The sequence below is a fragment of the Mobula birostris genome, chromosome 2, assembly GCF_030028105.1.
Source record: "Mobula birostris isolate sMobBir1 chromosome 2, sMobBir1.hap1, whole genome shotgun sequence".
Taxonomy (NCBI): domain Eukaryota; kingdom Metazoa; phylum Chordata; class Chondrichthyes; order Myliobatiformes; family Myliobatidae; genus Mobula; species Mobula birostris.
This window is the reverse complement of record NC_092371.1, coordinates 85,542,175-85,566,979: the sequence shown is the minus strand read 5'-3', so window position 1 is coordinate 85,566,979 and position 24,805 is coordinate 85,542,175. Positions and strand designations below refer to the sequence as shown.

Below are 24,805 nucleotides of genomic sequence, written 5' to 3'. Positions count from 1 at the left end.
CGTGGAAGTGTATTTGTGTCCTTGAGCAAGGCACTTAACCACACATTGCTCTAGTGTCTGTGTGTGAGGAGTGGCACCCCACACAGACTTCCAATCTGCGCCTTGTAAGGCATGACAATGCCCAATGCAGGCCTCTCATGGTCTCCCCTCTCCTCCCTTCTCCCTCATCCTTCTAAATTCCAGTGAGTACAGATCCAGAGCTATCAAACGTTCCTTGTATGATAACCCTTGCATTCCTGGAATCATCCTTGTGAACCTCCTCTGGACCCTCTCCAATGCCGGCACATCTTTTCTTAGATGAGGGGCCCAAAACTGTTCACAGTACTCAAGGTGAGGCCTCACCAGTGCCTTATAAAGCCTCAGCATCACATCCCTGCTCTTGTATTCTAGACCGCTTGAAATGAATGCTAACATTGCATTTGCCTTCCTCACCACTGACTCTGCCTGGTAAGCAGCCTCATGTATGGCACCACTGCATCCCCTTTATCTATCCTATGTGTAATGTCCTCAAAGAATTCCAACAGGTTCGTCAGGCAAGATTTTCCCTTAAGGAAACCATGCTGACTTTGTCCTATCTTATCCTGCGTCACCAAGTACTCCATCATCTCATCCTTAACAATTGACCCCAACCACTGAGGTTAGGCTAACTGGTCTATAATTTCCTTTCTGCTGCCTTCCTCCTTTCTTAAAGAGTGGAGTGACATTTGCAATTTTCCAGTCCTCTGACACCATGCCAGAGTCCAATGATTTCTGAAAGAGTTTCTCCAATGCGTCCATACAAACATAGAAACATAGAAAATAGGTGCAGGAGTAGGCCATTCGGCCCTTTGAGCCTGCAGCGCCATTCAGTATGATCATGGCTGATCATCCAACTCAGAACCCTGTACCAGCCTTCCCTCCATACCCCCTGATCCCTTTAGCCACAAGGGCCATATCTAACTCCCTCTTAAATATAGCCAATGAACTGGCCTCAACTGTTTCCTGTGGCAGAGAATTCCACAGATTCACCACTCTCGGTGTGAAAAAGTTTTTCCTAATCTCGGTCCTAAAAGGCCTTTATCCTCAAACTGTGACCCCTCGTTCTGGACTTCCCCAACATCGGGAACAATCTTCCTGCATCTAACCTGTCCAATCCCTTTAGGATTTTATACGTTTCAATAAGATCCCCCCTTAATCTTCTAAATTCCAACGAGTATAAGCCTAGTTGATCCAGTTTTTCATCATATGAAAGTCCTGCCATCCCAGGAATCAATCTGGTGAACCTTCTTTGTACTCCCTCTATGGCAAGGATGTCTTTCCTCAGATTAGGGGACCAAAACTGCACACAATACTCCAGGTGTGGTCTCACCAAGGCCTTGCAGAACTGCAGTAGTACCTCCCTGCTCCTGTACTCGAATCCTCTTGCTATGAATGCCAGCATACCATTTGCCTTTTTCACCGCCTGCTGTACCTGCATGCCCACTTTCAATGACTGGTGTATAATGACACCCAGCTCTCGTTGCACCTCCCCTTTTCCTAATCGGCCACCATTCAGATAATAATTTGTTTTTCTGTTTTTGCCACCAAAGTGGATAACCTCACATTTATCGACATTAAATTGCATCTGCCATGAATTTGCCCACTCACCTAACCTATCCAAGTCACCCTGCATCCTCTTAGCATCCTCCTCACAGCTAACACTGCTGCCCAGCTTCATGTCATCCGCAAACTTGGAGGTGCTGCATTTAATTCCCTCGTCTAAGTCATTAATATATATTGTAAACAACTGGGGTCCCAGCACTGAGCCTTGCGGTACCCCACTAGTCACTGCCTGCCATTCTGAAAAGGTCCCATTTATTCTCACTCTTTGCTTCCTGTCTGCCAACCAATTCTCCACCCACATCAATACCATACCCCCAATACCGTGTGCTTTAAGTTTGCACACTAATCTCCTGTGTGGGACCTTGTCAAAAGCCTTTTGAAAATCCAAATATACCACATCCACTGGTTCTCACCTGTCCACTCTACTAGTTACATCCTCAAAAAATTCTATGAGATTCGTCAGACATGATTTTCCTTTCTCAAATCCATGCTGACTTTGTCCGATGATTTCACCGCTTTCCAAATGTGCTGTTATCACATCTTTGATAACTGACTCTAGCATTTTCCCCACCACCGATGTCAGGCTTACCGGTCTATAATTCCCTGGTTTCTCTCTCCCTCTTTTTTTAAAAAGTGGGATTACATTAGCCACCCTCCAATCCTCAGGAACTAGTCCAGAATCTAAAGAGTTTTGAAAAATTATCACTAATGCATCCACTATTTCTTGGGCTACTTCCTTAAGCACTCTGGGATGCAGACCATCTGGCCCTGGGGATTTATCTGTCTTTAATCCCTTCAATTTACCTAACACCACCTCTCTACTAACATGTATTTCCCTCAGTTCCTCCATCTCACTTGACCCTTTGTCCCCTACTGTTTCCGGAAGATTATTTATGTCCTCCTTTGTGAAGACAGAACCAAAGTAGTTATTCAATTGGTCTGCCATGCCCTTGCTCTCCATAATCAATTCACCTGTTTCTGTCTGTAGGGGACCTACATTTGTCTTAACCAATCTTTTTCTTTTGACATATCTATAAAAGCTTTTACAGTCAGTTTTTATGTTCCCTGTCAGTTTTCTCTCATAATCGTTTTTCCCCTTCCTAATTAAGCCCTTTGTCCTCCTCTGCTGGACTCTGAATTTCTCCCAGTCCTCAGGTGAGCCACTTTTTCTGGCTAATTTGTATGCTTCTTCTTTGGAATTGATACTATCCCTAATTTCCCTTGTCAGCCACGGGTGCACTACCTTCCCTGATTTATTCTTTTGCCAAACTGGAATGAACAATTGTTGTAGTTCATCCACGTGATCTTTAAATGCTTGTCATTGCATATCCACCGTCAACCCTTTAAGTGTCAATTGCCAGTCTATCTTAGCTAATTCATGTCTCATACCTTCAAAGTTACCCTTCTTTAAGTTCAGAACCTTTGTTTCTGAATTAACTATGTCACTCTCCATCTTAATAAAGAATTCCACCATATTATGGTCACTCTTACCCAAGGGGTCTCTCACGATAAGATTGCTAATTAACCCTTCCTCATTGCTCAAAACCCAGTCTAGAATAGCCTGCTCTCTAGTTGGTTCTTCAACATGTTGGTTCAAAAAACCATCCTGCATACATTCCAAGAAATCCTCTTCCTCAGCACCTTTACCAATTTGGTTCACCCAAACTACATGTAGATTGAAGTCACCCATTATAACTACTGTTCCTTTATTGCACACATTTCTAACTTCCTGTTTAATAACATCCCCAACCTCAATACTACTGTTAGGTGGCCTGTACACAACTCCCACCAGCGTTTTCTGCCTCTTAGTGTTATGCAGCTCTACCCATATCGATTCCACATCCTCCCAGCTAATGTCCTTCCTTTCTATTGTGTTAATCTCTCTAACCAGCAATGCTACCCCACCTCCTTCTCTTTCATGTCTATCCCTCCTGAATATTGAATATCCCTGAATGTTGAGCTCCCATCCTTGGTCACCTTGGAGCCATGTCTCTGTGATCCCAACTATATCATATTCATTAATAACAATCTGCACTTTTAATTCATCCACCTTGTTACGAATGCTCCTTGCGTTGACACACAAAGCCTTCAGGCTCGCTTTTACAACACTCTTAGCCCTTACACAATTATGTTGAAAATTCTCCACAATCTCTACTGCTACCTCTTTCAGAACCCTAAGGTGCAGTTAATTTTTTTTCCTGGGTGACTTATGTACCCTTAGGTCTTTCACCTTTTTGAGTATCTTCTCCCCTGTAACAGTAACTCTCTTCTCTTCCCTCACGCCCTTCAACATCTGGCACACTGCTAGTGTCTTCCACAGCGAAGACTGATGCAAAATACATTTAGTTCATCTGCCATCTCCTTGTCCCTTGTTATAATTTCTTCTGCCTCATTTTCTAGTGGTCCTATATCCACTCTCATCTCTGTTTTATATTTTACATACTTGAAAAAGCTTTTACTATCCATTTTGATATTGTTTGCTAGCTTGCTTTCATATTTCATCTTTTCCCTCCTAATGATTTTCACTTGCTCTGCGTAGGGTTCTAAAAGTTTTCCAGTCCTCCATCTTCCTGCTAATTTTTGCTTTGTTGCATACTCCCTCTTTTGCTTTTACATTAATTTGAGTTCTCTTGTCAGCTACAGCTGTACTATTTTGCCATTTGAGTATTTCTTTGTTTTTGGAATACATCTATCCTGCACCTTCCTCATTTTCCCCAGAAACTCACACCGTTGCTGCTCTGCTGACATCCCTGCCAGCAGCTCCTTCCAATTTACTTTCGCCAGCTACTCGCTCATGCCACCGTAATTTCCTTTACTGCAGTGAAGTACTGCTACATCAGAATTACTTTCTCCCTATCAAATTTCAAGTTGAACGATTGTGTTCACTGGCTGCTAAGGGTTCTTAAACTCTCTAATCACCTACGGTTCATTACATAATAGCTAATCCAGTGTAGTTGATCCCCTCAGGCTCAACGACAAACTGCTCTAAAAAGCCATTTCATAGGCATTCAACAAACTCACTCTTTGGGGATCCATTTGCAACCATATTTTCCTAACCGACCTGCATGTTAAAATCTCCTATGATTATCATAACATTGCCCTTTTGACTTGCCTTTTCTACTTCCTGTTGTAACCTGTGGTATACATCCCAGCTACTCCTGGGAGGCCTGTATATAACTGTCATCAGGGCCTTTTACCCTTGCAGTTTCTTAACTCAACCCACAAGGATTCCACATCTTCTGAGATGGGGAGATACTCTGAGTGGGATGGAGGGGAAGGTGCTTGAGGAACATGATCAGGTGTGAGAGACACCCTTGCCTATTTCAAACGAGTTGCCAGAGCAACCAGCTGCCCTCTCCTCCTCAGCCTCAGTGGACAACCCCAGTACCAGTCCCTTACCTTTGCCCTGGGAGACCAGGTTGACAAGGCGCTGGATGTTGTCCTCGAGCAGCAGCTGCTGGTGCTGGAGGCCACTGGTGCTGCTGCTGGCCTCTTGCAACCGTGACTCCAGCTCCCGTATGGCGCTGACCTGCTGGGCCAGGAGCTGCTGAAGAAGCTCCCTCTCACTCTTGATGGCGCTCACCTCACTCCGATGCCTGGCCTCCAGGTCAAACACCTTCCTCTCTAAAAGGCTGAAGTGGGTGAGGGAAGAGGAGGGAAGTGTTAGATTGATTTGGAAATCAACAGATGGCTGGAGATTACAGAAGGAGGAAATGGAGAGGACTAAGGTGTTAGCACAGTGCGAATGTGAATGGATCTTGGCCTGATTTAGTGGAGTTTTGATTGAATGCAGAGTTTATAAAGAATGACAATTGGCGGAGGGGTACAGTATTTTGATTTGTGCTGGAATAGCTGAGTGTGGGATTGGGTTTCTCTGGGTTATAGAATATAGAAAATAGAACAGTACAGCACAGGAACAAGCCATTCAGCCCACAAACCAAATAAATATGCAATGAAAAGGCCAACTAAACTTATTCCTGCTATCAACACAATGTCCACATCCTTACATTTCCCTCACATCCATGTGCCTATATAAACATCTCTTCAAAGTCCTTACTGTCTCTGCCTCTACCAGTACCGCAGGCAGTGCATTCCAGGCACTCACCATTCTCTGTGTAAAACACCTACCTCTCACATCGCGTGTTGAAATTACCCCCTCTCATTTTAAATACATACCCTCTGGTACTAGACATTTCAACCCAGGGAAAAAGACTGTCTACTCTGTCTATGCCTCTCATAATCTGATAAACCTTGATCAGAGTTCCCCTCAGCCTCTGTTGCTGAGATTTATGTCCAAAAAAATCTATCTGAAACCATATCTACCTTTTTCCCAGGGTGGAAATAGCTAATATGAAGGGGCATACTTTTAATGTGATTGGAGGAAAATATAGAGGTGATGTCAGAGGTAGGTTTTTTACACACAGAGTGGTAGATGTGTGGAACACTGCCAGGAGTGGTGGTTGAAGCAGATACATTAGGAACATTTAAGAGACTCTTAGATAGACACATGGATGAAAGAAAAATGGAGGGTTATGTGGGAAGGATTGATCTTAGAGTAGGTTAAAAGGTCAGCACAACATTGTGGGCTGAAGGGCCTGTACTGTCCCATGTTCTGTGCTCTATGTCCAGGCACTGCAGTTAAAGTCAACATGCCTCTGGTCTCTCATTAAGTTTAACAGCATATAATACAAATATCATCATCATCATTATGTGTCGTTTGTATGACGTGGGTGATCGTGGTCTTGACCATGATTGTTCTTGGCAAATTTTTCTACAGAAGTGGTTTGCCATTGCCTTCTCCTGGGCAGTGTCTTTACAAGATGGGTGACCCCAGCCATTATCAGTACTCTTCAGAGATTGTCTACTTGGCGTCAGAGGTTGCATCACCAGGACTTGTGATATGCACCAGCTGCTCATACGACTGCTCCTGTGGCTTCAAGTGACCTTGATCAGGGCACTGACAGGTGCTACACCTTGCCCAAGGGTAACCTACAGGCTAGTGGAGAGAAGGAGTGCCTCACATCTCCTTTGGTAGAGAAACCCCACCACCCACAGTATCATTTAAGATCTTCCATTTAGATAAACAGAAGAGATTCTGCATGTGCTAGTAATTCTAAGCAAATCCTAATGCTGGAGGAACTCTGCAGGTCAGGCAGCATCTATGGAGGCTGAGACCCTTCATCAGGACAGAAGATCATCTTCCATTTAGATAGCACCCTTAACCTGCTATGAGTTGTCAGATCTCAAGGACAAGCTTCTACCCTGCTATTACTAAAAGGTACCCTAGTGCGGTAAGATGGGCTCTTGATCTCACAATCTATGATCTTGCACTTTATTATTTACCTCGCTGCACTTTCTCTGTAGCTGTTACACTTTATTCTGCATTGTTGGTGTTTTACCTTATTCTACCTCAATGCACTGTGTAATGATCTGACCTGCATTAACACTATGCATGACAAGATTTTCACTGAATCTCTGTACATAGGACAATAATAATCCAATCCAAAACGGCCCTGTGGGCACATTTATCAAACCATTGGATAGTTTCCCTACTAATACACTACCACACCCTTAATTCACATTGCTCTCAGCGTTACACAGCACAGATCAGAATCAGAATCAGAACCAGGTTTAATATCAACGGAATATGTTGTGAAATTTGTTGTCTTTTCGGCAGCAATTAAGTAGTGCAAAAGATAGAAATAAAAATGTAGTGAGGCAGTGTTCTTGGGTTCAATGTCCATTCAGAAATCTGATGGCAGAGGGGAAGAAGCTGTTCCTGAATCATTGAGCTTGTGCCTTCAGGCTCCTGTACCTCCTCCCTGATGGTAGCAATGAGAAGAGGGAATAACTTGGGAGATGGGGGCCCTTAATGATGGATGGCGACTTTCTGAGGCATCACTTCTTGAAGATGTCCTGGATGCAATGGAGGCTGGTGCCCATGATGGAGATGACTAAGTTTACAACTCTCTGCAGCTTGTTTCGATCCTGTGCAGTAGCCCCCCATACCTTACCAGATGGTGATGCAGCTAGTTAGAATGCTCTCCACGGTACATCAGTAGAAATTTGAGAGTTTCTTTGGTGACATACCAAACCTCCTCAAACTCCTAATGAAATATAGCCACTGTCATGCCTTCTTTGTAGTTGCATCGATATGTCGGGTCCAGGATAGATCCTGAGAGATATTGACACCAAAGAACTTGAAATTGTTCACCCTTTGATCTCTCTATGAGGATTGGTGTGTGTTCCATTGTCTTACCCTTTCTGAAGTCCACAATCAGTCCTTTGGTCTTAGTGGCGTTGAATGGTGCAGTACTGTAGCATTTAGCGTAACCCTTTACAGAGAGGGAATCAATTCCCACCACCGTTTGCAAGGAATTTGTACGTTCTCCCTGTGACCACACGGATTTCATCCATGTGTTCATTCCAAAGATGTATGGGTTAGGGTTAGTATGTTAGTATTTTGGCACCAGAAATATGGCAACATTTGCAGGGATCTTCCTAGCACATTCTCAATGCAAACAACGCCTTTCAATGTTTCAGTTTACAGGTACAGTGAAGGAAATTTTCTCATCAACCTGGTGACTTCAAAGGGATCTTGAGAAGTGAGGAACTCAGTCTGTCAGGCAGCATCTATAGAGAGGAATAACGAGTCAATTTTTCAACACTTTATTCCACTCCTGATGAAGGGTCTTGGCCCGAAATGTCGACTGTTTATTCCCCTCCATAGATACAGCCTGGCCTGCTGGGTTCCTCCGGCACTTTGTGTGTGTTACTCTGGATTTCCAGTGTCGGCAGAATCTCTTGTGTTTGGGAAATGATGTCTTGGTTTGCGAAAGGAGAAGTGGGAATGGAGCCTGATGTGCAAAGAGAGGGGTCAGGGAGTGGACTGGGGTGGGAGCTCAGTAGCCAGCATCCACTGAGTCAGTTGTCATACCATCAGGATTTCCCGACTGTTGGATAGGAGACAACAAGACCAGAATTAGGCCATTTGGCCCATCAAATGTGCTCTGCCATTTCATCATGGCTGGTTTATTGCCCCTCTCAACTTCACTCTCTTGCTTTCTCCCCATAACCTTTGACACCCTTGCTAATCAAGAACTTAGCAACCTCTGCTTTAAATATACCCAAAGACTTGGCCTGCGCAGATGGTTAGATCAGGATTATCAGAGTCTTACTGTACTTGGGCAAGCTTGGTCACACAGAGGGTCAGTAAAGACTTTTTCTGAATTATTCATTTTTCAGTATCAGGACATCACTCGTAACACCAGCATTTATTGTCCATCCCTACTCTCCGCTTTAGATCTAATTGGTTTGCTTGGCCAAATCCGAGTGCAATGAAGAGGGCACTTTTTTTGTCCTTCTCTTATTGTAATTAATAGTTTTTTATGTGTTGCAATGTACTGCTGCTGCAAAACACTAATTTCATGACATATGCCAGGGACAATAAACCTGATTCTGATTCTGATTCAGAATACGATGACTACTTCTATGCGACAAGAGAAGAGGCATGGTGGAAAAGGACTAATTGGTCTTTCAATGAGCTGGCACAAATGCAATGGGCTGAATGGTCTCCTGTTCGGTGTCACTCAGCAATTCTGTGCTGGTTCACTGCCTTCCACCATGCTTTCTCTGCATATGAGTGGCTTTAATTCTACGCATAGGAAACAATTGAGGGGGGAGATTGGCAGATGGATTACATTACAGCCTCAGGTCACAGGTCAACGATACAAACAGTGATCCAGCAGTTCCTGTGAGATGCTGGCCTGTGTTCCATTCTGCTGAATGGATTCTGACTCCTTGGTTCTGACTGGTCCCTTACACAGCTCCCCCATTAATCAGACCCCTTTCCCTCCCTCAGCTCAATCAACGCATCTCTGCTGGAGCTCAAGGTCATGCAAATATTCAGGAGTTCATGCATGTCAAGTTGATGGATGGATTTTCACCTTTGCTCCACCAGCCCTTGTATACAGAGCTGCAGACTGAAACCTGCAGTTTTCATAAGATCTTATCAGATGTTCAACAAATTGAACCATTTAGATCACTGGTTATTCTATCTTTGTTGTGCTCAGAGCCAAAAAAGGCACAGAGGGTCCTGTGAGGTGCAGGACAGAAAAATGGGCCATGCAAAGCTGGCATTCAGGCCAAAACAAGCACAGAGAGTCCTGTGAGTGTGCAGGACAGAGAAATGGGCCTTGCAGAACTGGCATTCAGGCCAAAAAAAGCAAACCAACTAGCTAATCTAAATTTTGAGCAAAATAGCACTGATTACTGATGACCCAGTTGTGACTCAGTGCCTTAAATTGCCCATATGTACAAATACATTCCTACATGCACAGACACATCCAAACTTACATAAGTACATACACATTAGAATGTACACAAGTCTACATGCACACATTAAAACACACACATACAAACATATGTACACAGCTACACAATACACATTCAAGCACACATTTACATACTCTTGTATACACACAGACTCAAGCACTCATAAAAACATGCACACATTCAATAGAGTCAAAGAGCACTACAGAGCAGAAACAGTCCCTTCAGCCCATCTAGTCTGTGCCAAACTGGTATTCTGCCCTGTCTCATTAACCCACGCCTGGATCATAGCCCTTCATACCCTCCCATTCAGGTATCTATCTAAACTTCTCTTGCGGGCTGCTGCCAGTACATTCTCAGGCTGTGTTGGTTGTTGAGGCAAATGACGTACTTCACTGTGTGTTCCGATGCATGTGTGACAAATAATGAATCTGAATCTGTATTTGGATCTCAATGTCAATGGTTCTCGTTGTTCTCCCCTGGGAGGACCTGGCCTCTGAGACAGAGGGAAGTGGGTCCGGGATCCACTGCAGACTCCTGAGCACAGACGCACCATTCTGATACTGAGGAGAAGTCACACTGTTTTGATAGTGCTGCCTCTTAGAGGTAAAACATCCCACAGTATTTTCTCACTAAGAGCAGGGAGGTTCTTTATTAAAGGCAGGGAGAAAAAGAAACCTTCAGCATGTTTAAAAAGTCCTTGGATATGCACTTGAAAGCTGTCACTGTGGGTCCAGTACCACTTTCTTAGACATTTGTGCAGATTTGGCTCGTCACCTAAAACTTTCACAAATTTCTATAGATATGCAGTGTTGTGTCTTTAATATTAGAGTAATATTTGAATAATATTGTAAATTTATTCTTTGATTAAGCATTCATTGTTGGTTACATATTACATTATGCATTATACATAAAAGTACGTAAATGGCATACAATATCATGCCACCACGCCATACATCCATGCTTAAAGTAAAAATGAGGTTGGACTCACATTCTGGACTTCGTGTTTTTCTTTTAAATTGGTTTTATGTTTTGTAGTTACAAAATGTAACTGAAAATATCCAAACTGCTTGCATCATGGCCTGGTATGGAAACACCAATGCCCAGAAATGGAAAAAAATGACACAAAGTGGTGGGCACAGCCCAGTCTATCACAGGCGAAGCCCTCTCCACTATTGAACATACTTACATGGAGCGCTGCCACAAGAAATCAGCATCCATCATCCAGGCCATGCTCTCTTCTCGTTACTACCAGCAGGCAGGAGATACAGGAGCCTTAGGTCCCACTCCACCAGGCTTAGGAACAGTTATTACCCTACGGCCATCAGGCTTTTGAACCTTAAGACTGAACTGATTCCCCAACCTACAGGATCACTTTTAATAACTCTGCAACTCATGTTCTCAGCATTATTTATATTTATATATACCTAACTGGTCTGTCCTTGTCCCACTCCCATCAGGGAGGAGGCTGCTTGGCATCCACGCCAGGATCACAAGACTCAAAAACAGTTATTTTCCCCAAGCAGTGAGGCTGATCAACACCTCGCCCCCACTAACCCACTCCATTTCTACTTTATCATTTCCTGTCAGTCACCTTAATGTACAGACACTCCTGTGCATTGTCACTTTATGGACATACAATCAATCTATGTATATAAGCTATTTTATCTATTTGTATTTATTGTGTTTTTTTGTGCTGCGTTGGATCTGCAGTAGCAACTATTTAGTTCTCCTTTACACTTATGTACTGGAAATGATGGTAAACAATCTTGAATCTTGAATCTAGGGATAGTATTATTCAGGTGCCTTGCCATTTGGCGTGGGTGATCACTTCTCTCCATCCATCACAGTCCATGACCCTCTGAATTGTAGTTGTTGCCTCCCCTGTTTCTAACCATGATGTTATTCCATCTGTCATTTTCATTCTCTATCTTCCTCTGCTTCTTTTTCCTTCCAGCTTTCCAGTTGTAACTAAATGTTCTAATGTCTCTCTTCGCATGATGTGTCCAAGGAATTTTGATTGCTGTTTTCTGATTTTTATAGGTAACGTACATTTTGTTTTCGTTCTCTGTAGAACTTCTTCGTTGGTTATCCTGTCCGTATATGATATGCATAGCATTCTTCAGAGGAATCACATCTCTGCTGCACTGATTCTTTTTTCCATTGCATTTGTGATGGTCCATGACTCGCAGCCATACATCAATAGGTTAGATTAGATTATGAGGACACTTAGTCCTCGTTTATTGTCATTTAGAAATGCATGCATTAAAAAATGATACAATGTTCCTCCAGAGTGATATCACAAAAAAACAGGACAAACCAAAGACAAGACCACATAATGATAACATATAGTTACAGCAGTGCTAAACAATACCATAATTTGATAAAGAGCAGACCATGGGAACGGTAAAAAAAAAGTCTCAAAGTTCGGATCGACTCCCGACAGTCCCGATAGCAGGCAGGAGAAGGGAGAAACTCTCTCTACCATAAACCTCCAGGCACCTACAACTGTCGATGCATTAGAAGCACTCGAACACAGCCGACACTGAGTCCATCTGAAAACTTCGAGCCTCCAACCAGCCCTTCGACACTGAGCACCGAGCACCATCTCTGCCAAGCACTTTGACTCCGTCCTGGCCGCCGAGCAACAAGCAAAGCCGAGGACTCGGGGCCTTCCCCTCTGGAGATTCACACAGTAACAACGGCAGCGAAAAAGGCATTTCAGAAGTTTCTCCAGATGTTCCTCCGTTCTCTCACGTCTGTCTTCATCAAATCAGGATTGTGCACGGCACCCTACTTGACAAATTACAGATATCATTCACTGGAGAGGCTGCAAAAGCTGCGTCGCGCCGCCATCTTCTCCTCCTCCAAGGTAAGAACTTATAGGAAGAATGTAGCAGCTGAGAGTTCTAAGGCAGTTGTCAATTGCTATTTTCTTGTTTGTTAGGATGTTTCTTATTTCTGTAAATGTTGTTCTTGCCATTGCTATTCTTGCTTTTAGGTCTGCTTCACATTTGCCATCAGATGTTACCCATGATCCAAGGTACTTGAAGTTGTGAACTTGTTTCAGGATTTCGTTTCCCAATACGATCCTACAGTTTGGGATATCAGGTTTCTTTGATGTTACCATAACTTCAGTCTTTTTTTTGTTTAAGGTTAGGCCAAGTCTTTCGCTCTCTGTGTTGATGGTAGATAGCAGTTTCTGTAAATTTACTTCACTGTTTGCTATCAGTACTGAATCATCTGCATAGCAGAGGTTGTTGATATTGTATCCTCCTATACTTATTCCAGGTAGGTCTTGTATGGTTCTCATGGTGTTTTCACTGTACAGGGAGAACAGGTCTGGTGATAGAATACAGCCCTGTCTGACTCCTCGCTTTATTGGCTGATATTCACTGATCTCATTGTCTATCCGTATGGCTGCACTTTGTTGCCAGTAGAGATTCCTGATTATTCTTAGATCTTTTCTGGGATAGTAGATAGAGACATATTTAGAGGACACCAGAACTGAACTCTGAACTCTGATGCTCCAAGCTGTAATAGTGTTGCACTAACCTTGGTGCCCATGGTATCTGGTTAATTGCACATTTTGGGAGTTTGCTTTGCCAAAAATGGCTATAAGAAAACCTGCCCCAGAGGGGAGGTTGAGAATCGGGCATATTTATTATGAGAAATACTTGAGTGATTAACCAGAATGAATCAAAGTAAACTCGTTGCATTTGTACTGCACAGTGTCTGTACTGATTCACATCATTCAGCACATTTGCTGTCTTTATTACCTTGGTAAAGTGAGAGCTGTTTCTAAGTCCAGATCTCAGTGTGTATTATAGTCAGGGCTTTGCAGTGGATATTTCAGCTGGTTTTTGCTTGTTTAACTAAGGGCTATTTTTATCCACTAAGCCGGACTGATACTCCCACTGCCAATTGACTAATGATTTACAGGATGGCTGGAATAAACTGTGCAGATGAGAGGTCTCGCTGGATCCCTAAGAGTGTGTCTGCCAGGGCAAAGCTGAATTCAATGTGAATTGCTAAAGGACCATATCTGTATGGTGCTGACTAAACAGATTCAAGATTGTTTAATAACATTTCCTGTACACAAGTGTAAAGGAGAATAAATAATTATTACTCCGGATCTGATAGAGCACAAAAAAAAACACAATAAGATAAGGAACGCAATAATAATGAAAAAAAACACAACACAAATAAGTACGTAGTTAAATTCGCAAACACGAGGAATTCTGCAGATGCTGGAAATTCAAGCAACACACATAAAAGTTGCTGGTGAACGCAGCAGGCCAGGCAGCATCTCTAGGAAGAGGTGCAGTCGATGTTTCGGGCCGAGACCCTTTGTCAGGACTAACTGAAAGAAGAGCTAGTAAGAGATTTGAAAGTTGAAAGTGGGAAGGGGAGGGGGAGATCCGAAATGATAGAAGATAGGAGTTGATCGTATTTCCATAAAGTGATGCTAGGTAGAGGAGTGTCAGTACATTAGGGTGACTGACAGGAAATGATAAAGTAGTGGTGGTTGGGGGTGTGGAGGGCTGGGTTAGTGGGTGGAGGTGTAGATCAGCCTTACTGCTTGGGGAAAGTACAGTAACTGTTTTTGAGTCTGGTGGTCCTGGAGTGGATGCTGCGTAGCCTCCTCCTTAATGTTGGATTAGTGACAAGATCTTAGGCAGGCAGTGCTCACTTGATGGACCAATCTCCCTGACTTCCAGGTGATGTTACTTACATGGAGCTCTGAACTCCAGAAACGTCCTGTCCTCTGGTGCTGACTATGTGAAGTTTGCCTGTTTTCCTTCTGAACATCCTCCGGGTGCTCAGCTTTCCACCACATCCCAAAAGCAGAGGGCAGTGAACCTGTGGATTTCGTTGCCACAGACCATAAGACCATAAGATGTAGGAGCAGAATTAGGCCATTCGGCCCATTGAGTCTGCTCTGCCACTCCATAATGGCTGATTTATTATCTCTCTTAGCCCTATTCTCTGGCCTTCTCCCCGTAACTCTTGAAGCCCTTACTAATCAAGAACTTGTGAACCCCTGCTTTAAAAATACCCAATGACTTCACCTCCACAGTTGCCTGTGGCAATAAGTTCCACAGATTCACCACTCTCTGGCTAAAAAAATTCCCCCTCATCTCTGTTATAGAGGGACATCCCTCTATTCTGAGGCTGTGTCCTTTGGAACTAGACTCCCCCACCACAGGAAACATCCTCTCCACATCTACTCTATCTAGGCTTTTCCATAAGACCATAAGACAAAGGAGCAGCAGTCGGCCATTCAGCCCATCAAGTCTGCTCCGCCATTTTATCATGAGCTGATCTATTCTCCCCTGCCTTCTCACCATAACCTTTGATGCCCTGGCTACTCAGATACCCATCAATCTCTGCCTTAAATACACCCAATGACTTGGCCTCCACTGCCACCCGTGGCAACAAATTCCATAGATTCACCACCCTCTGGCTAAAAAAAATTTCTTCGCATCTCTGTTCTAATTGGGTGCCTTTCAATCCTTAAGTCATGCCCTCTCGTACTAGACTCCTCCATCATGGGAAACAACTTTGCCACATCCACTCTATCCATGCCTTTCAACATTCGAAATGTTTCTATGAGGTCCCCCCTTATTCTTCTAAACTCCAAGGAATACAGTCCAAGAGCGGACAAACGTTCCTCATATGTTAACCTCTCATTCCCGGAATCATTCTAGTGAATCTTCTCTGTACCCTCTCCAATGTCAGCACATCCTTTCTTAAATAAGGAGACCAAAAATGCCCAGAGTACTCCAAGTGAGGTCTTACCAGCGCGTTATAGAGCCTCAACATCACATCCCTGCTCCTATACTCTATTCCTCTAGAAATGAATGCTAACATTGCATTTGCCTTCTTCACCACGGACTCAACCTGGAGGTTAACCTTAAGGGTATCCTGTACGAGGACTCCCAAGTCCTGTTGCATCTCAGAACTTTGAATTCTCTCCTCATTTAAATAATAGTCTGCCCATTTATTCTTCTGCCAAAGTGCATAACCATACACTTCCCAACATTGTATTTCATTTGCCACTTCTCTGCCCATTCTTCCAATCTATCCAAGTCTCTCTGCAGACTCTCTGTTTCCTCAGCACTACCGGCCCCTCCACCTATCTTCGTATCATCAGCAAACTTAGCCACAAAGCCATCTATTCCATAATCCAAATCATTGATGTACAACGTAAAAAGAAGCGGCCCCAACACAGACCCCTGTGGAACACCACTGGTAACCGGCAGCCAACCAGAATAGGATCCCTTTATTCCCACTCTCTGTTTCCTGCCAATCAGCCAGCGCCCTATCAACGTATGTAACTTTCTTATTTTGTTAAGCAGCCTCATGTGTGGCACCTTGTCAAAGGCCTTCTGAAAATCCAAATATACAATATCCACTGCATCTCCCTTGTCTAGCCTACTTGTAATTTCCTCAAAAAATTGTAATAAGTTTGTCAGGCAGGATTTTCCTTTAAGGAAACCATGCTGAGATCTGCCTATCTTGTCATATGCCATATCTTGTCCTGCTGGTATGGAGGTTGCCCTGTCCAAGACCGAAAGAAGCTGCAGAAGATTGTGAACACGGCACAGCACATCACACAAACCAATCTTCAGTCTTTGGACTCACTTTACACCGCACACTGTCGGAGCAGTGCTGCCAGGATAATCAAGGACACGACCCACCCAGCCAACACAATTTTTGTTCCACTTCCCTTCGGGGGAAGGCTCAGGAGCTTGAAGACTCGTACGGCCAGATTTGGGAACAGCTTCTTTCCAACTGTGATAAGACTGCTGAATGGATCCTGAACCGGATCTGGGCCGTACCCTTCAAATATCCGGACCTGCCTCTCGGTTTTTTTGCACTATCTTACTTTCCATTTTTCTATTTTCTATTTGTGATTTATAATTTAAATTTTTAATCTTTACTAATTTTTACTATTTTTAATATTTAATATTTGTAATCCAGGGAGTAGGAAGTGCAGAATCAAATATCGCTGGGATGATTGTATGTTCTGGTATCAATTGTTTGGCGACAATGAAGTATAAAGAATAAAGTATATGCCTACAGGTACTCCGTAACCTCATCCTTGACAATCGATTCCAACAACTTCCCAACCACCGATGTCAAGCTAACAGGTTTATAATTTCCTTTTTGCTTCCTTGCCCCCTTCTTAAATAGCAGAGTGACATTTGCAATCTTCCAGTCCTCTGGAACCATGCCAGAATCTATCAACTTTTGAAAGATCATCGCTAATGCCTCCACAATCTCCACAGCTACTTCCTTCAGAACACGAGGGTGCATTCCATCTGGTCCAGGAGATTTATTTAGACTATTCAGCTTCCTGAGTACTTTCTCTGTCATAATTGTGACTGCGCACACTTCTCTTCCCTGCCACACTTGAGTGTCCGGTATACTGCTGATGTCTTCCTCAGTGAAGACTGATGCAAAATACGCGTTCATTTCCTCCACCATCTCCTTATCTCCCATTACAATTTCTCCAGCATCATTTTCTATCGGTCTACTCTCACCTGTCTTTTACTCTTAATATACTTGAAAAAGCTTTTAATATCCTCTTTGATATTATTTGCTAGCTTCCTTTCATAGTTAATCTTTTCCCTCTTAATGACCTTCTTAGTTTCCTTTTGTAAGCTTTTAAAAACTTCCCAATCCTCTGTCTTCCCACTAATTTTTGCTTCCTTGTATGCCCTCTCCTTTGCTTTAACTTTGGCTTTGACTTCTCTTGTCATTCACGGTTGTATCCTTTTTCCATTTGAAAATCTCTTCTTTTTTGGAATATACCTGTCTTGCACCTTCCTCATTTCTCACATAAACTCAAACCACTGCTGCTCTGCTGTCCTTCCTGCCAGTGTTCCTTTCCAGTCAACTTTGGCCAGTTCCTCTCTCATGCCACTATAATTTCCTTTACTCCACTGAAATACCAACACATCAGATTTTGGCTTCTCTTCCTCAAATTTCACAGTGAACTCAATCATGTTATGATCACTGCCTCCTAAGGGTTCCTTCACCTCAATCTCTCTAATCACCTCTGGTTCATTACACAATACCCAATCCAGTACAGCCGATCCCCTAGTGGGCTCAACAACAAGCTGTTCTAAAAAGCCATCTCGCAGACATTCTACAAATTCTCTCTTGAGATCCAGTGCCAACCTGATTTTCCCAATCCACTCGCATGTTAAAATCCCCCACAATGATCATAACACTGCCCTTCTGACAAGCCTTTTCTATTTCCTGTTGTAATTTGTAGTCCACATCACTGCAGTTGTTAGGAGGCCTATAAATAACTGCCATCAGGGTTCTTTTACCCCTGTAATTTCTTAGCTCAACCCATAAAGATTCTGCATCTTCCGATCCTATCTCACCTCTTTCTAATGATTTAATGTCATTTCTTACCAATAAAGCCATGCCTCCCCCTCTGCCTACCTTCCTATCCTTCCGATATACCGTGTATCCTTGGATGTTCAGCTCCCAGAGACACGCATCCTTTAGCCAGGTCTCAGTGATGGCCACAATATCATACCTGCCAATCTGTAGCTGTATGACAAGATCATCCACCTTATTCCTTATGCTGCGTGCATTTAAGTACAACACCTTAAGACCAGTATTTGGTACTTTTTGCTTTGATTTCACTGCAACTCATCCCAATGGCTACAAATTTGCCCCATCACCTGCCTGTCTTTCCTGACATCTTTACTGCTCACTATCTTAGATTTATTTCTGTTTTCCCCTTCCTCCGCACTATCATTCCGGTTCCCATCCCCCTGCCAAATTAGTCAAACCCCTCCCTAACTGCTCTATTAAACTTTCCCACCATGATATTGGTCCCCTTCGGGTTCAGGTGTAACCTGTCCATTTTGAACAGGTCATACTTCCCCCAGAAGAGATCCTAATGGTCCAAGATTCTGAAGCCCTGCCCCCTGCACCAGTCTCTCAGCCACGCATTCATCTGCCTGATCCTACTATTCTTGCCCTCGCTAGCACGTGGCACAGGTAGCAATCCTGAGATTACTACCCTGGAGGTCCTGCTTCTCAGCTTCCTTCTTGACTCCCGGAAATCTCTCTTTGGGACCTCCTCCTTTGTCCTATCTATGTCATTGGTACCAACATGTACCAAGACAACTGGCTGCTCGCCCTCTCCCTTCAGAATATTCTGGACCCGATCTGAGACATCCCGTACCCTGAGACTTCCCCCAGAAACCTGGGGAGGCCAAATCATTGGATTGGTTTAAAGTGGAGGGTGCATTGACAGTGTAATGCTATTACATCATCTGCGTTCTGTGTCAGTTCTGTTGCTGTCTGTAAGGAGTTCGTACATTCTCCATGTGACTGGATTGGTTTTTTTGGGTGCTCCAGTTTCCTCCCACATTCCAAAGATGTACCAGTTATGGTTTGTAAGCTGTGGGGATGATAGTTTGGCATCAGAAGGGCAGTGACATTTGCAGGCTGACTCCAACACAACCTTGCTCCTTGATGCAAATGACTGCATGTTGTTTTTTCACTGTATGGTTTGATGTTTCAATGTACGTGTGACAAATAAAGCTAATCCTTCTTTTTAATCTTTGATAGGTTCTTGATTAGTCAGGGCATCAAAAGCTACAGTGAGAAGGCAGGAGGATGGGGCTGAGAGGGAGAAAACCAGCCATGGCCGTATGGTGGAGCAGGGTCAAGGGTCTCAATTCTGCTCTTGTCTCTTGTGGTCTTACAGCCGTATGTGCTGGGAGGAGGATTGGCCTCTGCACTATCATGAGTCTCCAGTTAGGTGGGTGACAGGAGAATAAGAGGGGGAAGGACAGTTGATGGGGATTTGAGAGTAACATTGAGGGATCAGTGTAAAATTGGTGTTTGAAGATTAGCTTTATTTGTCACATGTGTTTCAAAACATTGAAGCATACAGTAAAACACGTCATTGTGTCAACCAACACAGTCCAAGGATGTGCTGGGAGCAGCCCACAAAGTGTCGCCATGCTTCTGGCGCCAATGTAGCATGCCCACAACTCACTAACCCTAATCTGCACATCTTTAGAATGTGGGAGGAAACCAGATCACCTGGAGGAAACCCATGCCATCACGGAGAGAATGTACACTGTTTAATCATGGCTGATCCTTTTACCCCTCCTCAGCCCCGTCCTTCTCCCTGTAACTTTTGATGCTGTGTCCAATCAAGGACCTATCAATCTCTGCCTTAAGTAAACCCAATGACCTGGCCTCCACAGCTGTCTGTGGTAATAAATTCCACAAATTCATCACCTTCTAGCTAAAGAAATTTCTCCACATCTCTGTTTTAAATGGATCCCTCTATCCTGAGGCTGTGCCCTCTTGTCCTAGACTCTTTTCCACATCTATTCTGTCAAGGCCTTTCAATATTTGAAAGGTTTCAATCAGATCCTCCCTTAATCTTCTAAATTCCAGCAAGTACAGACCCACAACTATCAAACATTCCTCATATGATAATCCTTTCATTCCTGGAATCGTCCTTGTGAACATCCTCTGAACCCTCTCCAATGCCAGCACATCTTCTCTTAGATGAGGGGCCCAAAACTGTTCACAATACTCAAGGTGAAGCCACATCAGTGCCTTATAAAGCCTCAGCATCACATCCTTGCTCTTGTATTCTAGACCTCTTGAAATGAATGCTCACATTCTTTTCAAACTACGATTGCTGGGGGGTGGGAACTGAACTGAAGAGATGGAGGAAGAGGCTGTTGACTCACAAATAGAGAAAGCTCGGAGACAGTGTGATAGGGAGGATAGGCAGGTGATCGAGAAGGGATACGCTCAGACCGATGGTTTGAGATGTATCTATTTTAATGCAAGAAGCATCATGAACAAAATGGATGAGCTTAGAGCGTGAATCAGTACTTGGAGCTATGACGTTGTCGCCATTATAGAGACTTGGATGGCTCAGGGGCAGGAATGGTTACTTAGAGGGCCAGGTTTTAGATGTTTCAGAAAGGACAGGGAGGGAGGCAAAAGAGGTGGGGCGTGACACTGCTGATCAGAGATAGCGTCACTGCTGCAGAAAAGGAGGAAGTCATAGAAGGATTGTCTACGGAGTCTCTGTGGCTGGAAGTTAGAAACAGGAAGGGGTCAATAACTCTACTGGGTGATTTTTATAGACCACCCAATAATAACAAGGACATCGAGGAGCAGATAGGGAGACAGATTCTGGAAAGGTGTAATAATAACAGGGTTGTCGTGGTGGGAGATTTTAATTTCCCAAATATTGATTGATTCTATCTCCTTTACCATAGCATTGGAGAGGGATAGGAACAGACAAGTTAAGAAAGCATTTAATTGGAGTAAGGGGAAATATGAGGCTATCAGGCAGGAACTTGGAAGCATAAATTGGGAAACAGATGTTCTCAGGGAAATGTACAGCAAATATGTGCAAATGTTCAGGGGATACTTGCATGGCGTTCTGCATAGCTTTGCTCCAATGAGACGGGGAGGGGATGGTAGGGTACAGGAACCATGGTGTACAAAGGCTGTTAAAAACCAAGTCAAGAAGAAAAGAAAAGCTTACAAAAGGTTCAAAAAGCTAGGTAATGATAGAGATCTAGAAGATTATAAAGTTAGCAGGACTGAGTTTAAGAATTAAGTTAGGAGAGTCAGAAGGGGCTGGGAGAAGGCCTTGGCAAAGGAAAACCCCAAGGCATTCTACAAGTATGTGAAGAGCAAGAGGATAAGATGTGAGAGAATAGGACCAATTAAGTGTGACAGTGGAAAAGTGTGTATGGAACTGGAGGAGATAGCAGAGATACTTAATGAATACTTTGCTTCAGTATTCACCATGGAAAAGAATCTTGGCGATTGTAGGAATGACTTACAGTGGATTGAAAAGCTTGAGCATTTAGACATTAAGAAAGAGGATGTGCTGGAGCTTTTGGAAAGCATCAAGTTGGCTAAGTCTCTGGGACTGGATGTGCTGTACCCCAGGATACCGTGGGAGGCGAGGAAGGAGATTGCTGAGCCTCTGGCGATGATCTTTGCATCATCAATGGGGACAGGAGAGGTTCTGGAGGATTGGAGGGTTGCAGATGTTGTTCCCTTATTCAAGAAGAGGGGTAGAGATAGCCCAGGAAATTATAGACCAGTGAGTCTTACTTCAGTGGTTGGTAAGTTGATGGTAAAGATCCAGAGAAGCAGGATTTATGAACATTTGGAGAGGCATAATATGATTAGGAATAGTCAGCACAGTTTTGTCAAAGGCAGGTCGTGCCTTACGAGCCTGATTGAATTTTTTGAGGTTGTGACTAACCATATTGATGAAGGTAGAGCAGTAGATGTAGTGTATATGGATTTCAGCAAGGCATTTGATATGGTACTCCATGCTAGGCTTACTGAAAAAGTAAGGAGGCATGGGATCCAAGGGGACATTGCTTTGTGGATCCAGAATTGGTTTGCTCACAGAAGGCAAAGAGTGGTTGTAGACAGGTCATATTCTGCATGGAGGTTGGTGACCAGTGGTGTGTCTCAGGGATCTGTTCTGGGACCCTTACTCTTCGTGATTTTTATAAATGACCTGGATGAAGAAGTGGAGGGATGGGTTAGTAAATTTGATGATGGCACAAAGGTTGGAGGTGTTGTGCATAGTGTGGAGGGCTGTCAGAGGTTACAGTGGGACGTCGATAGGATGCAAAACTGGACTGAGAAGTGGCGGATGGAGTTCAACCCAGGTAAGTGTGAGGTGGTTCATTTTGGTTGGTCAAATATGATGGCAGAATATAGTATTAATGTTAAGACTCTTGGCAGTGTAGAGGATCAGAGGGATCTTAGGGTCCGAGTCCACAGGACACTCAAAGCTGCTGCGCAGGTTGACTCTGTGGTTAAGAAGGCATACGGTGTATTGGCCTTCATCAACCATGGGATTAAGTTTAAGAGCCGAGAGGTAATGTTACAGCTTTATAGGACCCTGGTCAGACCCCACTTGGAGTATCGTGCTCAATTCTGGCCACCTCACTACAGGAAGGATGTGGAAACTATAGAAAGGGTGCAGAGGAGATTTACAAGGATGTTGCCTGGATTGGGGGGCATGCCTTATGAGAATAGGTTGAGTGAACTCGACCTTTTCTCCTTGGAGTGACGAAGGATAAGTGGTGACCTGATAGAGGTGTATAAGAAGATGAAAGGCATTGATCATGTGGATAGTCAGAGGCTTTTTCCCAGGGCTGAAACGGCTAACACGAGAGGACACATTTTTAAAGTGCTTTTAAGTAGGTACAGAGGAGAAGTCAGGGGTAAGTTTTTTTTACGCAGAGAGTGGTGAGTGCGTGGAATGGGCTGCCAGCAACGGAGGTGGAGGCGGATAACGATAGGGTCTTTTAAGAGACTCCTGGATAGGTACATGGAGCTTAGAAAAATAGAGGGCTATGGGTAAAGCCTAGGTAATTTCTGAAGTAAGTACATGTTTGGCACAGCATTGTGGGCTGAAGGGCCTGTATTGTGCTGTAGGTTTTCTATGTTTCTCTGTTACTGCATTGCATTTGCCTTCCTCACCATCGACTCCACCTGCAAGTTAACCCTTAGGGTGTTCTGCACAAAGACTCCCAAGTCCCTTTGCATCTCAGATTTTTGGATTTTGTCCCCAATTAGAAAATAGTCTGCACATTTATTTCTACAACCAAAGTGCATGACCGTATACTTTCCAACATTGTATTTGATTTACCACTCTCTTGCCCATTCTCCTAATCTGTCTAAGTCCTTCTGCAATCTACCTATTTCCTCAACACCACCTGCCCCTCCACCAATCTTTGTATCATCCGCAAACTTGGCAACAAAGCCATCTATTCTACCATCTGAATAACTTATATACGGCATAAAAAGTAGCCCCAACTCCGACCCCTGCATAACACCACTAGTCACTGGCAGCCAACCAGACAAGGATCCTTTTATTCCCACTCGCTGCCTCCTACCAATCAGCCAATGCTCTAACTTTGCCAGTAACCTTCCTGTAATACCATGGGCTCTTAATACCATGGTAGGTAGCCTCATGTGTGGCACCTTGTCAAAGGCCTCTGAAAGTTCAGATATACAACATCCACTGCATCCCCTTTATCTGCCCTGCTATTGTGTTCATTTCTGGTCACCTTGTTGTAGGAAGGATGTGGAAGTCTCAGAGAGGGTACAGAGATTTACCAGAATGCTGGCTGAACGAGAGTGCCTGTCTCAGGAGGATAGGTTGAGTGAACTTGGGCTTTTCTGTTTCAAGTGAAGGAGGATAAGATGTGACTTAATAGAGTTGTACAAGAAGATAAGGGGCATAGATTGAGTTGGCAGCCAGAGACGTTCTCCCAAGGCAGAAATGGCTAAATAGAGGATCATAATTTTAAGGAGATTGGAGGAAAATATAGGGGGAGGTGTTTTTAACAGAGAGACTGGAACTCCCTGCCAGGGGTGGTGGAGGCAGATATATTAGGGACATTTGAGAAACTCTTAGGTAGACACATAGTTGATAGAAAAATTGAGCACTATGTGGGAAGGGTTAGATTGATCTTGGAGTACATTAAAAGGTCGGCACAACTTCATGGGCTGAAGGTCCCATACCATGTATGTTCTATGTTTTATATAAAATCACACATTTGTGCATAGTCACACTCCCAAACAGCTCAGCAGGGTTTCTACCGACACAAGTGGCCAGCCCAGCAAGGCAGAGTATGCACAAAACCCCTGATGAAGGATGCCTGATGGTGACTTGGGGACATTGTGGATCGTGGCAGGTGAAGAGAGCAAACTCATGGGGGATCCCATGGATCACGGCGGTAATGGAACAGAGACCCACCAGGGATCCCATGGGTCACTGCAGATGATGAAACAGAGACCCACCAGGGATCCCACGCATCACGGCAGGTGAAGA

The 24,805-nt window shown here is 43.8% G+C and overlaps 1 protein-coding gene across 5 annotated transcripts in view; it reads right to left on the bottom strand.

Moving 5' to 3' along the window:
- Nucleotides 1–24,805, bottom strand: part of angpt4 (angiopoietin 4) — a 117,678-nt gene that overhangs the window by 62,603 nt on the left and 30,270 nt on the right. For all 5 annotated transcript variants that reach the window (XM_072244378.1, XM_072244354.1, XM_072244356.1 and 2 more), the window contains one exon: nucleotides 4,981–5,213. In XM_072244378.1, the coding sequence (XP_072100479.1) occupies nucleotides 4,981–5,213 (233 nt within the window). The remainder of the gene's footprint in view (nucleotides 1–4,980; nucleotides 5,214–24,805) is intronic.